Source organism: Haliaeetus albicilla, chromosome 1, assembly GCF_947461875.1.
Source record: "Haliaeetus albicilla chromosome 1, bHalAlb1.1, whole genome shotgun sequence".
Classification (NCBI taxonomy): domain Eukaryota; kingdom Metazoa; phylum Chordata; class Aves; order Accipitriformes; family Accipitridae; genus Haliaeetus; species Haliaeetus albicilla.
The window spans coordinates 28684847-28702869 of NC_091483.1; the positions used below are offsets into that span (position 1 = coordinate 28684847).

The 18023-nt window shown below is 36.0% G+C and overlaps 1 protein-coding gene across 1 annotated transcript in view; it reads left to right on the forward strand.

Annotated features, from left to right (window-relative positions):
* Positions 1-18023, forward strand: part of CENPE (centromere protein E) — a 39830-nt gene that overhangs the window by 11834 nt on the left and 9973 nt on the right. The window contains exons 15-34 of the mRNA XM_069783498.1: positions 127-221; positions 546-602; positions 683-850; positions 3058-3132; positions 3385-3507; positions 3871-4005; positions 4878-5055; positions 6105-6259; positions 7308-7622; positions 8471-8782; positions 8971-9129; positions 10018-10227; positions 11130-11414; positions 11526-11684; positions 12517-12738; positions 13906-14068; positions 14281-14498; positions 15538-15675; positions 16549-16749; positions 16832-16978. Coding sequence (XP_069639599.1) covers positions 127-221; positions 546-602; positions 683-850; positions 3058-3132; positions 3385-3507; positions 3871-4005; positions 4878-5055; positions 6105-6259; positions 7308-7622; positions 8471-8782; positions 8971-9129; positions 10018-10227; positions 11130-11414; positions 11526-11684; positions 12517-12738; positions 13906-14068; positions 14281-14498; positions 15538-15675; positions 16549-16749; positions 16832-16978 — 3515 coding nt within the window. The remainder of the gene's footprint in view (positions 1-126; positions 222-545; positions 603-682; positions 851-3057; positions 3133-3384; positions 3508-3870; positions 4006-4877; positions 5056-6104; positions 6260-7307; positions 7623-8470; positions 8783-8970; positions 9130-10017; positions 10228-11129; positions 11415-11525; positions 11685-12516; positions 12739-13905; positions 14069-14280; positions 14499-15537; positions 15676-16548; positions 16750-16831; positions 16979-18023) is intronic.

Below are 18023 nucleotides of genomic sequence, written 5' to 3' on the forward strand. Positions count from 1 at the left end.
GTGTGCTGCTGCTTTGCCATTGAATGATTGCTTCCAATGTGATAAAATTCTTTGATAAAATAATTCTTAATCTTCAGTTTAAAATCTACTGCTACTCTGTATTTTTTAATAGATCTTTCTTTTCAGCTATGTTAGAGAATTCTGAACATGACAACCAATCTCTGATGGTTCCTGATCAGATTTCAGATGTAGAATGGACTGCTGGACCTAACATGAATTGGGTAATGTCACGATCTATTTCAGTTGTCTATTACAGTGCATGTGTGTTACATGCTTCTCAGTAAGATCTGCCTTACTCTTCTGTAGAACAGCAATATTCTTCTATATGTCTGAAGAATTATTATAAATGGTTAGAAAGTCTGTCTCTTGGTAATCTCTGTGAAGGTGTAGGATGGTTCTATGATTCTATGGTTTTGTGGCAAATGATCCAGTAAGCATTGGTATTTAAACAGGACTAGCCATGAAAAGACAAGCCACAAGGAATATAATACTAAACTTGCTTGATCTTGTAGATCAGTTAACCGAAAGTGATTCTTTTTTTCTAGACTCAGAGAGACTTTGAAGAATCTGTGCAACTCTGTGAAGCATTAGCGCTAGAAAAGGTAAGTCTGTTCTGTATTTTCCAGAAATAAGACTGACATTCCAACAACAACTTCTAAAGTTTCTTGTGCTGCTTCTTCAGGATATTGCTGTAAATGAGATCAACGTCCTGCAAGCTAACTTTAATAGCCTAGTATTGGAAAATGAGCAGTTGAAATCAGAAATAAATGAAATGAAAGAGAAACTGAAGGAAAAAATAGAAATGGATGAATTTGAGGCACTGGAAAAACAAACACAAAAAGATCATGAGGTAAAGTGCATTGCAATAAATACAGAGAGATAAGAATTCTCTATTCTCATATGTTTTCTAGAGTTTATTCAGGGTACATATACTTGGATGTCGATTCACAAACAGGTGGTGTTACAAGCTACATTCAGCAACAGAATGAATGAACCCAGGATTTAAACTGCACTTACTCAGAGTGTAAAATTCAGACTTAAATTTTGGGAGAATCACATACTGAAGTCTGGTTAAGCATATATTTATGTGTGTATATATGTATCCATATATTATTTTTATATATTCATGATCTGAATTTCACTGTAGATTTCTGCAAGAAACTGTTGTTTTTGCTGCATAAATATATTTTAGAACTGTTTTAAAGTTAAAGTATGGTTGCTAAACCATATTTCACATATTTCTTGTGCAAAACATCTTGGTTTATAATCCAAGATAGCTCTGGCTTTTGGTAATCTATTGAACTATGTGAGCATTAACTTTTACTGTATTATTTAACTTAGTAATAAAATATTTAAAATTAATAGTGTGAATAGTAATGTCTGTGGAAAACTGAAACATATTTTGTGCCTGGAAGTCAGAAAAGGTAAACCTACCTACTGGATAACCTATGATATAGGAAATGCTGACTTTCAGTTCTCTTCATCTCCTTGTTCTGTTAGTGGAGATATACCTTGTTTTTCCAAACATTTTATGCTCTGATTCTGTAACCCAAAATATGTTTTATTTGTATTAGGTTCTAGCTGCCCAAGGGCTAAACTGTGAAATAAGTCACGGTGCAAAAAACAACCAACAAAAAAAACCCCTAAACAAAACCCCAAAACCAACAACTTGAGGTATTGAGACGTGGATGTATTATTCCATTTCTTTCCTGATGCCTTCTCTGCAGGTTACTCGTACATGCTAGTCTGTTTAATATCTTCTGACCATGAAACTAAGGTTGAAGCTGAAGATACATCCTTTTGCATTGTTGTTTCAGGTTACAATTTAACAAGATAACCTCTCATTTCCATTGTGTTCCCTACAAAGATTTATAGGCCTTAAACAAAATGGATCCATAATAGATTAGGATTTAGCTTGTATTTAAGATTCTTTTTAGAAGACCTTTTGTATGCTAGACAAATTTTGCTATCTTCCTTATCAGCCAACATTTAACAAATCCTCAGCTAATTTTCCCTGCAAAGCTTTTGCGTATCTAATAACAGATGCAATGTTCTAAAGTAGCTTCTATTACAAGAATTGCTTTTTGAATGATTCGTGTTTTCAGATATGCATCTGAAGACAGTCCATAAAATGTAAGCATTTGCTGATACCAATGTAGCAGGTTAATGATAGCAACACTGAAAGGTCACATACTCCACTAAATACATTAGTTGAAATACATCAATTTAAATCACCACAGATATATATACACAGGTAAACTCTGTTATTCTGAATGACATTAAATGACTTCTGACAGTAGTATTGTACCATATCTTCTACAACCATACTCTGATTTTAAGATTACAGGTTGGGTTTTTGTCTCACTATACTTCTAACTATATAGAAATACTCATAGGACAGTGCTTGTTTTAAAGCTTTTCACTGATCTTAAAAACTACAGATTGGATTTTCTCCTTACGTACACTTGTGACTCTACAGAAGTACTTGTAGATGAGTGCTTACTGTAAAGCTTTTTCTAACAAAGACCGAAAGAAAAGATTTCTTCAATTTTAGAAATGCTTTTCTATCTACTCTTCTACTTGTGCCTCCTTTCAGAGGATGCCACTGAATGTGTTCATGGCTTGCTTTACCTCAATTTTGGCACCTTCTCATTCTTGCTAGTGAATAGATTTAATCATAAATATCTGCACTGTGTCATAAAAAGGTGCTTAACGTGACTAGAATTTGAAGTGTTGTATCTGTACAATTCCTGCATTAATTACTTCGATCACGTTGCTCTTGCTTCTCGAGCTGTTGCAGATTAAATTGTACTTGAATCCTGTCTAATGACTGGGAAGATAAAACAGCTTTGCATCCTATCTATCCATTTGAAAGAATATGTAGCAACTTGTTTTGTAGCTGTTTAAATAGATATGCTTGTTTTTATATGGTTTGCCCACTAATAGAAAAGAAAACACAAGATCGACCTTGCTTATTTTCATGGTGTTGGCAACTAAAACTACTGGCGTGGGTGCTTTCTAACATCCTCTGCAATTATGCTTCAATTTGCTCCACAGATACAACTAATGCATGAAATTACCAACTTAAAGAATCTAGTTTCAAATGCTGAAGTGTACAATGAGGAACTTGAGGTGAGCCTGTCCGTTAATTTACGTGCAATAAGACTTGTATGAAATGTGCTTGGTTTGTCTATCTTGAAATACTGCATCTGCTGAGGACAACCTAGACATCATTGGGCTCCGGTTAGTCTTACCAGCTGTGAGGATACGTCTAAAACCCATGAATGCTTACTACGTACAAAACAGGTTTTTGTTAAATTCTTACTTGGAAAAACCAAACAGGGCACTAGAATCTTCCTTATCTTTTTTTTCTCCAACTTTTAGGCAGAAATAAACTCCAAATTGGAGCAGCTGAAAGAGAAAGAGAACAAAATAAAGATACTACAGAATCGTGTGGAAGAGTTACAGAAAGCAGGAGCAGAAAAAAAAGACACGTCTTTTTCAGTGGTAAATTTGAGTTTTCTGCTGGGTTGAGAGATAGTTTTGCTTTTGTTGGAGGTGGGTTAAATTTAGATATAACTTTGGTATAATTGAAATCTGCTTCCTTACAGACGTTAGGAAAATTTTTTTACAAAACTTAAAATGCTAATTACTACATGATCATACAGCAGTACTCTGGTAAAGTAAAACTATAGGAAATGCTGCTCTTTATCCCATCTCTCAAACGTGCCTGCTACTGTTCTTTTCGGAGTAAGCTTACCAAGTTTTCTGAGCCTGTATTTACATTTTAACCACGTTATAATGAACACATTTGCTTTAGTATGTCTACATATTTTTTGATTTATTTGAGTATTTATTTGTCTTTTTCAGGGAGATTCTGATAAGCTAATAGAGGAAATTCAGCAGCTGAATAAATCCCTCTTGGATAGTGAAACCATAGCCTTGGATGCCAAAAAAGAATCTGCTTTTCTCAGAACTGAAAATCTGGAGCTTAAGGAGGAGATGGCAAGTACTTGTTAAACTGCATTTACAGCTGTACAAAATGCTGTTCAGGGCCTATCTGCTCCCACACTAGTGAAGGAGGCAATCGATAAAGACGAAGATGTGCTACAGTGTTTGGAGAAAGCTAATGACTTGTGCTCCAAATAATGTTTTTATTATGGAATTAATGGAAAATGGGTCTTCAGGAGAAAGATAAAAAGAAAATAGAGGCTTTTTCACAAGAGGAAATGGCCTCAAGTTGAGGCAAGGGAGATTTAGGTTAGATATTAGGAAAATTTTTTTTTTACTCAGAGAGTTGTCAAACATTGGAATAGGCTGCCCAGGGAAGTGGTTGAGTCACCATCCCTGGAGATATTCAAAAAGCGAGTGGACAGGGTGCTTCAGGACATGGTTTAGTTGGCATGCTTAATGGTTGGACTTGATGATCTTGAAGGTCTTTTCCAACCTAAATGATTCTATGATTCTTCTACAGGAGTGCATGGTTAGCTTTAGGTTTACCAGTAGAGAGAGTGAGCAGATGAACAGTCTTTAGGGAGTTACTAGGACATAAGACTCCAAACCTAATTTTATCAGAGAACAGAAGAGAATAAGAGATGTGAACTCAGACAAGTGGGATGGAGCTTACTTTGAGCATTGAAGGAGTAAAGACAAAATAGTAGAAGCAGTTATGGCCCTGACCTCTGAGATAAGGTATGTTTTATTGTAGGACTCCGACAGGAATGTAGTTGTTAAATTGTGTCTTTTTCTGCCGTATTTATCAAGGCCAAAGTTGTTTGTTCAGAGTGATGACAGGAAATGTGGCAGATGGAATATTTAAATGTTAAGCAAGTAGACTTTTATTTTGTGTGTGAATTTCATGTTTTGTTTTCCTGAAGAATGAACTCTTAAATAATTACAAGCAAATGCAAAAGGATGTTCAATTCTACCAAAGCCAAATAGAAGCAGGAAAAGCCAGTTACAAAAAAATGCAAGCTGACTTGCAGAAAGAGTTGCAGTCTGCATTTCAAGAAAACACAAGGCTAACTTCACTGATGGAGGGTAAAGTTCCAAAAGGTACTGTTTCAGATGGTTCTTTATTCCCCTCCTTCTCTCCTCTCTTTTCCCCATAATGGTGGGGGGGTGTCCTGGTTTCAGCTGCAATAGAGTTAATTGTCTTCCTAGTAGCTGGTATAGTGCTGTGTTTTGGGTTCAGTATGAGAAGAATGTTGATAACACACTGATGTTTTCAGTTGTTGCTAAGTAATGTTTAGTCTAAAGTCAAAGATTTTTCAGCTTCTCATGCCCAGCCAGCAAGAAGGCTGGAGGGGCACAAGAAGTTGGGAGGGGACACAGCCAGGGCAGCTGACCCGAACTGGCCAAAGGGCTGTTCTATACCATGTGATGTCATGCCCATTATAGAAACTGGGGGGAGTGGGGCTGAGGGATCATGGCTCAGGGACTAACTGGGCGTTGATCAGCAGGTGGTGACGAATTGCATTGTGCATCATTTGTATATTCCAATCCTTTTATTATTACTATTGTCATTTTATTATTGTTATCATTATCATTATTAGTTTCTTCCTTTCTGTTCTATTAAACCATTCTTATCTAAACCCACGAGTTTTACTTTTCCTGATTCTCTCCCCCTTCCCACTGGGTGGGGGGTAAGTGAGTGAGCAGCTGTGTGATGCTTAGTTGCTGGCTGGGGTTAAAACAAGATGGGGGATAGGGAATACTTTAGCTCTTGTTTTCTTGAATACTTGGACCTTCTTTCAACATAAAATATTAGACTCTCTGGTGCTGCTGGCACATAGTAACTGCTTTAGCACTTTCTTGAAGCATTTGGAAAACTGCAGCTTACAGAATGTTTTCTATTTCACACAAAGACAGTCAAGTTAATGAAGGCTGTCAGGGAGAATCTAAAATAAACTAGATGTCAACCTAACAAATGATGACCAAATTCAGACCTCTAGTTTCATCTTTTAATTGTTGGTCACTGTAAAATATACTTTTCTAGAATTATACTGATATGACATCCAGAATACGTTATAAATATTCTGCTTAATTTAAAACATGCTTTTTTCTCACACTGTCTTATTAATCTAAACTTGTTAATTTTCTAGATCTGCTCTCTCTTGCGGAGCTGGAAAAAAAGGCAGCTGACTTCAAAGGAGAACTAGAAAAAGCATTGAAAGAGAATGCACTTCTACAAAAACAAGTAAATGAGCTATCAGAATTTCAGTCTCTACCAAATACTGTTGAGATACAGCAGAAAGAGGTAAACACAAAAAAAAAATCTAACTGCTTCCTTGTTTTTATATCGTGCTTGACTGGTAATGTATTAATGGAGGCCTATTGGATACGAAGTTTTAAAGCCAAAGGTTATCTTGAATCAAATGACCTAAGATTTTACAACTAAGTTCATTGAATTATTGTTCCTCAGGTTTTTAATATTTGCACCTAGGAGTAAATTTAAGATCACATATTTAATCACAAAGTCTACTACAATTAATCGGGAATTTCTGGTCCAACGTTTGCCTGTCTATTTGCCATGGTCACTATTGATAACTCTGTGTGTATGTGTAATGGTGTTTGATCCTGGTTTACTGTTCTAAAACTGAATTTTTGTCTAATTGGCCAAAGAGAAAATTTCAAGACCTCTTAGCAGAAATGCTGCTTGAGAAGTGAGATTTAACTTGCAAATTCTGGAAAACTTGTAAGGAAACTTTTCTGTTTCCTGGCAGGTTAGGGCTTAGTAGACTAAGGTTGCTATAAATGTGTCTTAAAGGGTTTGTTTGCAAACACTTTCTAGGTTTCTTCATCCTTAAATACATGCTACTAAGCATGTGCAGTGAAAATTATCCAGGGCAAATAATCTTACAAACTCATGAATGCTTTTCAAAAAGTTCCAAACCCTTCCAGTGGTCTATTTCCAGTAATAAACAAAACTTAATTAGATGTTAACAATTTTATAAACTCTGTATCATGAAGGAACTATTGATACATCTAAATATTCTGTTTAGGAGTTACAGCTAGGAGTATCAGTCCAGTCCTAGCTCAAACATAGGAAAAAGGAAATATTTAAAGACCATCTAAGGAACTTAGAGGAAGAGGTTTCAAGGTTTTGAAAGGCTTGTCTCTCTTCCTTCCCTTTGAAGGATTGTTTGCTAGACGGCTCCCTCCAAACAAAGCAAAACCCAATGTACTATGCTGTGTATTTCTCTGTACTTTATTTCCTATATCTGCATATGAACTTGGTTTTTATTATGCAGCTATGACAAATACTGATTTAGAAAATGCTATTAATATTGCTTTTCTGTTGGCAGATTCTTGAAAAATGTGAGGAACTACGCTTATTAAAATTGGAAAGAGAAAAGCTGCTTTCTGAAGTAGCTGATAATGAAATTAGACTTAAACATATGACTGAAGAAATTGGAAAATCAAAAGACAATCTAGCAGATGCACAACTTAAATATGTAAAGTCTGATCAGGAATATGTAGCACTTAAACAGCTCCATGAAGAACTAGAGCAAAAATATGTAGCTGCATCGGAAAACAATGAACAAATGAAGTTCCAAATAGATATTTTATCTAAAGAAGCACGAGAGTCTAAAACAACTTTGGATGAAGTGAAATTAGAGGTCAGTGTCAGCTTGATCCTTTTTATAAATAAGACATGAGGAATTTATTTATAGTACACAAAAAAAACCCCTACCTTTTTCTGAGAAGTAGACTGAAAGGCTTGAATAACACTGTCATTGAAATTTCTCTAGCATGAGTGGATGTTACTTGTTCTGCGCCAGGTGTACAAGGCTGCAGGATTATGCAGCTCAACAGTCTCTTTCTTCATAGGCAAAGAAATGTATAATGTTGCTCTGGGTTGTATGTTCTCCTTCTGTACTTGACCTTTTAATTCTTCTTTTCCTGTTCTTAAGTTATATCTTTATTATCCAAATATTTTTTTAAAATATGCTGCTATGATCTACTCTATCTAAAGTCATAGAAACAAAGTTTCCTCATTGGGAACTGGAGTCTGTATAGAACAGATGATTTTCAAACCAAACAGTACTGCATAAATTGGCAACTAGAAAGGAAAAAAAAAAAATTAAGAAGAAAAGAGAACTAAAGATGTATATTTTGGACAAGGCTTTTGGCACTGATGTGGCTGTCATATTCCCACTATGAATTTGATAGGAATTACCAAATTAGGAGTTAAGGTAGACTACAGTTTTATGCATGGTATTACGTTTTAGTAAGATGTGTTGCTAAGGAGAAACCACAGGAAGGTTCCGTAAACAAATGCTTACATAACGTGGGCAAGAATATAAGCAGTGACTTAAAGTAAAATGATGAACTTCTTGTTCTCTTGTTGAAAGCTAGCATTTCTCACCTTTTCTAAGCTAATATAAGATTTCTGTGAGAACATGTACACATTATGCAGTTTTGCATTACAATGAAAGTGTCTGGCCTTTTCCTTTACAAACTAAAGCTCTCTAGCAAAATGAAAGAACTGGAAGAAAAGACAGCAGAGCATAAACAACTTCTTGAGGTAAGAGAAGATTTTATTCAGACTCAGCGAAAGTTACATGAAATGGAGCAATTAAAAGAGCAGGAAAAGATTATGGAGTTGAGACTGGAGGCCAAGGATTCAGAGATCCAGGCAGTTCTTCAGCAGCTCAATGAATGTCAGCAAGAAATAAAAACTTTAACCCAGGAAAGAGATTACCTGAAGCAAAAAGAGGAGTCTCTCCAAGCTGAGACAGACCAACTCAAAGAGGATATAAAGGACACTGTTTCAATGGTAGGAATTCTGCCTTTATAGAAATGGACCATATGTGTTAAGGGGAGGGGTGTAAGAACACTTATAAACTATATTGAAATACATAGGGGAGTGGGTTTTTGTGTGGTGCTTTTTTTTTAAATCAAGGAGTGCTTATTAATTAAATACTCGATTTTTCTTTTATCGGTTTTCTTTCTTTTATTCTGAAGAACATTTTGGCACATGAAGAACTGAGAAATGCACAGAGCTCTCTCAAGCAATCCCAGGACACTGTCAAGAAGTTGGAAGAAAATATTTCTGAAAAAGAATCTCACATTCTGTGTGTTGAAGAGGCACTAGGGAAAACCATTAAAGAACTCGAAATACGGGTAAAATGTTATGTAATAATTCAAAATAAAAATGCTTTTAATGTGTCTTCCAATGCTGTGAAAACAAGCCTAGTTATCCTGCATATAGTCTTTTCTGCTTGTCCTTGGAAAACTTCTAAGCTTTTTGTAGAAAGTGGGCAAGAAAGTAGTAGTGCCTGATCCAAGTCTTTACCAGTTGCTGATCTATTTCTGTAGAGCTTCAAGCTGTAATGTACACTCTAATAAATCTTTAACTAGCGTGCCCCGTGGTTGTCAATTTGAGTGGTGGCATTAGATGGCAAATGAAAGAAGGGATAAAGGTTACTTAGAGGTAGGAATGAGTCTAATGGTTCATAACGCTTGGTCCCAGTGAGAAGTGTAACACATGGTTGTAAATGGCAGCTCAGTGCCCAACATACAGTAGAAGGCTGATCCACTGGTTTTTGTGCCTGTATGTTCAACAACTGACAAAGAAAGGCGCTGAGAATATTGTATCTTACACAGTTGCTTCAGTGGCATAGTTTCTCTGAAGGGAGAATCTGTAATATGTGAGATAGGATTTTTCTTGAAGTATATGAGCTGCCAGACCCAGTCAGTCAATGGTGTCAATTCAGCATTTGCATGTTTTGGAACAGATGCCTAAAAATAATCCAACAGGTGTTTATTTGTTGTCTTCCTCTCAGACTTTTTCCAGATAAAAATCTGGCCAGTATTGCAGAAGAGACTGCTAAAAGGTTAGCATTTAAAACAAAACAGGTGACAAAGGCCAAAGACTCAGTTCTGGAGGTTTTCGTGTTTGGTTACAGTGGTTTGATGTTAAAAATACTATAGCAGAGTGAACAAAACTTTTGCATTTAATTTTGGTTTTGAATTGATGGAAATACTGTCTTTATACATTTTTTTTTATAGATATCTCAAATGACGGAAGAAATAAAAATCATCACGTCAGAGAGAGACCAGCTTGCTGAGGAAAAATCAGAAAATAATAACTGTAGAGAAAGTGATCAGCTTCAGGTGCAAAAGGAACAAATCTTTTTCCTTAACCAGGAGAACAATTCATTGCAGGATAAGCTCAACAGTTTACATTTGAAAACAGAAGAGTATGGGGAAGGAACTTTGGTAATTATGCTAAGGCTGTAATGGAAAGGATGCTTATTTAAACTTTCATTTGAGTGAAAATAATTTGCAAAACAAACTGGAGAAAAGGGTCCTGCTACTTGACTGCAGACCATTAAACACCATGGTTACTACTGTTTACTTGAAATATATTCCACCCCATTGTTCTACATGCACAACTAGTAGTAGAATGACAAACACTTTTCTGTAAATAGAATTTTAACTTGATACAGGATGGTGATGTTCTGAGTTGATCTGCACAGAGATGTGGTTCTATAAGTAGTTGAAGCTAAAAATTGCTCATGTGGAAAGCGTGGCTGTGCTTTTTCAAAGCATAGATAGAACTGACTTTTTTCCTGGTAATTAAAGAGACATTGCGGCCAACATTTTCTGTAATTGGACATGCTGATTGCACATATGGGTTATATGTATATATACAAAGTGTGTGTGTGTATACACACTTCCAAAAAAGTAAAGTGTGCATATATTTTAATATTTATGGGGAGAGGGGACAAATTTCAAGGTAATAATTGTCTTGACACCATTACTATCTACTGTTGAGGCTAGAAATATGGATAAGGTCTCTGTAGTTTGATTGGGGCGGGGGGGTGGTTGTTGGGTTTTTTGGTTTGGTTTGGTCGTCCCCTGGCTTAAACTATGGCCATGAAATTCTGCTTCTGGTACCTTGTTTCAGAAGTCGCCACTTCAAATTTTACCTTGTATGTCTCTTATTTCAAGAAACTTGAATTGCATATTGAGTTCAGTTGCATCTTATTCTGAAAAAAATACAAATCTCTAAAACATTGTTTCTGTTTGTTTTACATAATCAACATGTCAAAGGTCAGATATGTTTCTCATGAAGCTACTTCCCCAAATGTGTTGACTTCTATCTCTGTATAAAATAGATACCACAGATTCAGGAAAAATCTATTGAGCAAGAATTACTTCTTCTGAGAGAAGAGCTGAGCCAGGCACAAAGGAAATTGCATGAAATGGAGGAAGTGAATGCCAATGAATGTCAAAGAGAATCTGAAAAAATGGGGAGAACAGATTTTATTCCAAAATTGCATGAGTGTCAGGAAGTGAGCACTCTGACAGAAAGAGGAGATGATAATCTTAAAATGCAACTGGAGAATGTCCAAAATGAGAGAGACCAGCTAAGAGAAACTATACAGGAAACAATTAGCATGGTAAGAAAAATAGTCCTATTCCTTTAGGATAATAGCCATAGTAAACTTCTGTCTTAAATTTTGGAAGTGTTGTTCAGGGTTTAATGTACTTTAACTGTGTTGTGTCCAAAGAATTCAGAGATGCAGGAAGAGTTGAGATGTGCTCATAACTCTCTTGGACAATATCAGGAGACTATTGTGGAGCTGAAAGCAAGTATCTCAGAGAAAGAAAATCAACTCTTGAAAGCGCAAGAGGCATTGAAGGAAACAACTGATGAACTGCAACAGAAGGTCAGATGCAGTTTTGTCAAGTAAACTAAAAATTCTGTCAGGATTGGCAACCTATGTCCTCTGCAGACTTCAGTTTGTAAGGGTTCAGTAAATGTAATATCGAAACTTAATTGAAAGTTTTTCCCTTCTTTTTTTCCCTATACTGCTTCTCAAAAGAATTCCATAGAAACAGAGGGAGTGAAGAGACGATCAAATGGAATTTGACCTGCAAGCTACAACCCTTACTTATAACTAAATATGCCTTAGTGCTGAGTGATGGATTATTACTTGGAATCAATACTGCTCTTTGACATCAGTGCATTTTCCAAGTCTTAAAACTTTTTAAATTCTAATAATACATCTTTTAACTATGTAACTGAAGATACTCGAGCAACTAAAAGGCAGCTTAGCTCATTCTTTCACTTGGTGCACTATTATAAATTTCTTACCTACTTATTTTCATGTCTGAAGCTATTGTGGCTTTTGGAAGACACTAATGCTTGTTAGAATCAAGCCTATCTGCTGTGGATACAGCAATGGAGTAATTTCTATGGAGTTATAATGGCCTGTAGGTTTTTACACACTCACTTTTGTCTACCAGTGAGACAGAAACACTGAAATTTGATTGACTTAAGCAAAATTGTTACATCTTCCTCATAACAACCCATATGTACAGATAGTGCTTGTGAAATATGATCCAATAACACTCTTCTTAAATCAGAACCTGATTACTGGGACAACAAAACTTAATAAATTAGAATGTTACTGGCTTCTTTTCCAAACTATCAAATTAATTAGATCCATGCTAGAGATCATTAGAAATATTAATATTTGTTCTTACTTGTTCTTTCAGCTCACTGAAGTAACTGAAAACCTGACTCATGTCTCTTCTGAATATGGCAAGCTACTGGCAGAGAAGGAACAAAATGAAAGAACAATGAATGAGCATATCCATCAGCAGCTTGAGAAAATCACTTTACTTAATCAGGAGAAAGATGAGCTGCAGCAAATAGTAGAGACTTGTAAAGCAGAAAGAGATCAACTAGAGGCTGACTGTCAGGAAAGCAAGGAGAAAGTATGTATAAAATCTTAAATAACTGTTTTAAAGGCAGGTTGTACCACTCTGAATTATTTCAGTCATGAAGCCTTCTGCTATTTAGTATCTCTTCCTCTCCCTTCACTTGTTCATAGCAGCAGTAAACTAAAAATTCAGTTTACTAATCCAATCTGGATATTGGAATCTGTCTTATTTTTTCTTCCCTGACCCCCTTCCTGCCCTTTTGGGCACTGTGCTGCTCTGAATTTAGGCACAGTTGTCTGCCACCTGCTGGACAAGCACTCTGCAAATTCCTGTTACATCTCTCATCTATATGCTTTTGCATTTAGAACAGTAGAGGTAATCTAAGTTTACTGATATCTAAGGGCCTAATTCTCCTACCACTTCAGCTCGTTCTAGACTGATGAAGAGAAAGATAAACCCAGAAAATAAACTGATTAGCTATCCTATTTCTCCTTCCTGATGTCTTATTTTCTGGCAGATTAGTGAGTTCAGTATTCCAAGTATTTACACGAAAAGTATGGTTATGTTGACATACTATTTCAGACAAATTTGTTCTGATATATAGTTAACAAAAATCAAGTTGACAATTTCTAAAGTTACAAGGAAGTCTGGTAAATACTTTTTTTTCCCTAAGAGAAGCTCTGCAAATTATTTTAAGAAATGTAAAAGCTTTCATATGAATTTTAGCAGACCTCAGGTAGAACCACCGATCTCTTTTAAGTATGTATAGACCAACTAATTTAAAAACTAAAATCAGCAAACTAAGATTATCAAATCTTTAATTTTAGATTTATATCTTGCTACTAAACAATTGGACAAACTGTTCATGTAACTTGTGGCAGTTGCCACAAGAATAAGGGTATCTTTCATGGTGGTGTGTTTTGGGGGGTTTTTTTAGTCATCTACATATCTGTTCCCCCCACAACATTTTTCCCTCACCTCTTTACTTCTGCCTACTTTTTTTTTTTTAACCGGTAAAGACTATTTCTAAAGACTGTCTTCCTTTGAAGTTCTTAAACTAGGCACAGGGGAGTGACAACTGAGGGGTTTTTTAGTAAGTGAAAGACTGATTATTCTGATAGTTCTCTCCTAGAAATTCAGATGTTTTGACTTATTCTTAACTCCTGGTAAGCAAAACTTAGTCATACTGAGTGAACATCCATGTAATACCTTGTTCTGCAGTCCTTAAAAGTTCTGACAGAAATGGAGAATCTACAGGAAGAACTAAGGCATCAGAAAGAGCAAGTGGATATCCAGAAGAACATGCTAGCACATGGAGAAGAGAAATTGCAAAACACTGAAGAAAAACTAAATGAAGAAATAAATGAACTGAAAGAAAAGGCAAGTACAGTAATAAGAAACTTAGAAATAATTTAGAGGATGTCCCCTCAAGGACTCCTTAGAATAACAGGTATTTTACCCATGAGAATTTGTACTGGGTTTTTTTGATCCAATAGATGATGTCATGGTAATACAATTTAGCAACAGAAGAGGAGTTGTTGCTAATAGTTATGTGTTGATTTTATACTTTTTTTTATAAAATTTTTTAATAGGTAGTCAAGTTGAATGAGGACTTAAATTTGGTTACTAAGGAAAGGCACCAGCTGCTGGGAGAACTCAAAGAAAAGATTGAGAGTGAAAGCGGTAAACTTCAACAGCTGGAGAAACAGCGTGACTTGTTAGCACAGGAGAGAGATCACCTCCAGGAAATGCTGGAAGGTCTTCAAGCAGGGAAGAACAAACTGGAGATTAAACTACAGGAGAGTGTTGATAAGGTGCTTTATCTCTGATTAAAGTATAATAACTATAAATGCTTGGTAGAGGAAGAAGGTTAATTCTTGAAGCTGTCTTGAAAAATATCTTACAAGTATTAGTGTTATATACCCAGACTGAAGAATATTGGCATGCTTTAACTTCCGTCTTGTGGAACGGTAAAGATGCATGTAAATTCTTTCGAAAACATTACTGAGGCTGCTTTATTTAGGAATTAATGAGGAACCAGAAAATACATGGGTTTCATTACCAAAGCACTTAACAGCCATTTTTTTAATGAATTTGATGAAATGGTATGTTTTGCAGTTAAGCTCCAGAGTCTTGAAACTGAAGCTGACAAATTCTGACACTTTTCTTTCTCTTCTGGATGAGGCATATCTTAACAACAGTGAAGACAAGTGAATTGGATGGTATCCATTGGGCAGCAGTCCTTGTTCAGACATTGCGTAATCACTTGAAGTATCTGTAGTTAATATAAATCTATGGTGGGAGGAGAATCTTCTTACTTTTGCTACTAATATCTTCCAATTCACCTGTTTCTGAGTATCAATTCTCTTGCTGTAAAACTTAACTTCACTGGAAATTCAGAGGTTTAGTGAAAGGAAAGCTAGTTCTATAATAAATTATCAAAGATAATTTAACTGTACTCTGAGAACAGTCCAACTCATAAAATTGTGGTAAGTAATAACTTCCAGAGAGTTCTTGATGTGAACCCTACTCAAATTACATCTCTGCTTTGTGTTACTCATCTGTGTAAACAGTGATTGCAGAAAATATGTCCAAATGTGTTTGTAGCATACTTTGTCTAATCTTTTACATTACTAAGGATTTATCAGTATGCTAGTTGGCAGGCTTTGCTTAGTGAAGGGAGAAACTCTCAAAGACAAAACTTGAGATTTCTTGCACCCAAAGCAGGGGCAGGGTGGGTTGTGCTGAGTATTTTGACTGCAATGAGATATTGAATGGCCTGGTGTGTGAACAGTAGATTCGCATGCTATCTCAGGACTTAATTTTAAATTAGCTGCTCTATTTTTACTCCAGATTCTTGAAACTGAAAAGGAATTGAAGTGGCAACAAGAACTCCTCAGCAATGAGAAGATCAAAGCAGAAGAAAGGGAAGAACATTTGTTAAAGGTTCAGAGACAGTCAGAGATTTTGGAGGACAGCCTAACAAACAAGGTGAGGAGTTCTGGTTTTGGTAGCTATTCTGTCTTCCAATGTTTTATCACTGATGTGCTAAACTTTTGCTCAAGACAAAGCCTGCTTGACTTTTAATTTTCAGTGCATCACTTTTATGGGTGCTAAACAAGCATGAACATGGGCAAAGGATTTTGTACAAGTTTCTTTTCTGATGTTTAGGAATAGCATCCTCACCTCATCTCAGCCTCGTAACCAGCTGGGTTGCTCATTCCATTAGAATGGACACCAATTTATCCAACATATGCAGGCTTAATATAATAGTCAGTAATTGTACATGTATTTATTCAGTCTTCAAAAAGTACTGTGTGGACAGTATGAACCTAGGTGGGTTTGGAATCCGTGGTGCTTTGCACACTTTCAAACTATATCTGTTATTCAGAAAGTCTTGTACTTAGCTCTTGCCAACTCAGTTTTTTTGCAGTTTTCACTTCTTTGCTTTTCACCTGTCGAACTCTTCCTTGGTCTGTAGGTCAAAGAGTATAATTAAGGATTGCTTCAGATTAGCAAATGTGTTACTGTTCTATTCATTAAGCAGATGGGCAATCTATTTCTTTTCATTTTCTTGTGATGTGGACATATGTTGACTGCCATTTTGTTTGTTTCCTCTTGCTTTACTGAAGACCAAAGTTGACTAAAGTAGAGTTCTCTGGGTGTCATGCTATTCCTCTTCTTAATTTCTGACTAGAACACCAAAATTATTTTTTAACTTCTCTTGCTGTTAGTGTGAATTTTAGAGTTATTGGAAATTGTGTTCATTGTATTTGACACAACTGATTTGAGTACTTCATAGGGGACTATACAAACCAGGACCAAATCATAATTCTTTTTTTTCTTCTCCGTTATTTATTGTAGATTCAACAGTTAACTGAGACACTAAATAGCGTATCATGTGAAAAAGAGCAGTTATTGGCTGAAAGAGCTAGTCACTCTTTCCAACTTAAAGAAGAAATCTCATCAATTAATCGAGAAAAAGATGAGCTACAAAAATTTCTGCAGGATGTCAGGTCTGAGCGGGACCAGCTCAAGACAGAATTGCAAAAAAAATCTGAGATGGTTGGTATTGCAAGTTGCATAACTAAGTTATTCATAACTTCTCTTCTTGAATGGTACTTAAATATGTATGCTTTTATTTTAGTGTGTTGAAACAAATGCAAAACTGGAATCTGCTCTAGACCAACTGGAGCAGAGAAACCTGAATGATATGTCTATTCAGGTGAACCCAGTGGATAATGCAGAGCAGGTGGTTGATGACAGCCTGAAGCAAAAAACCTTGAAAATTAAGGTAAACTTACGTCTCTGCTTATTTTAAGGATGTATGTAAAACCTTAATACCATTTCTTCTGGAGCATAAACTTTGCTTCTGTGTATAATGTATAAAATTGTTTGCATATCTTGCAAGGATGCTGCAAACCATGGGATCAGTTGATTTGCTGTTGCTGTTCAGTGACCATGCATCTTGCTCTGAGAATGTTAAATTGAACCTCTCAGTTGAGACATCTCACTTGATTTCACTACTGTCCAGCCACCCCAATGAAAATAACTAGTCATGTAGAAGCATTTCACCATTTTGTTTTTGCAACCCCCCTGCCAAAACCCTCCCTTCTGTTACTCCCCATCAGAAATAAATTGGTTTAAAATAAATTTCATTAAATAGCTTCTCTCCTCAAAATAGGAACTCCTGTAATTCCTCAGAGCTTTTGATAATTAACTCTCCTGAGTATACTTTCTCACAGATGTGAGAAGTACTACTAACCTACTGAAAGCCAAAATAAACCACGATGAATATGTATGAAATACTTTCAAGAGTACCATTGTACTGCAGTCTGTACATCTGTACAGCAGATTTGGGCATCATTCTATACGTGCTAGAAAAGCCCTGAGTGGTTCTTCATTTAACACCAAGAGTGGTAAAGGACCAAATTGCAAAAATCAGTTATGTGTAGCTTTCTTCATTCATACTGTCTTTCTATCCTATATCAGCAGTATGGAGCTAATAATGAGGGAAGTAAATGTCAGTTGATCCCTTTTAATGGCATTCTGCCCTTCTGACTTTTGTAATAGGTAAGATCTTGTCTGCCTCTTTCTTGTGCAGTTTTCTCAAATATCTTATACTTGCTCCTGTTGGACACAGGGTATGTTAGTTCAATGTTTTTACTGCGGGGTGAAGAGTTAAACTGGTGAATCCTGCTCCTTTCAACTAAAAACCAAAGGTGGAGGTAGTATGCCTAGGAAGTTTTGCTTCATATGTGATACTTGAGTTTACTGGGAGTGCCTCGAAGCCTATTGCATTTCTCAGCCTGCTCACTGCTTGATCATATCTCCCTTCT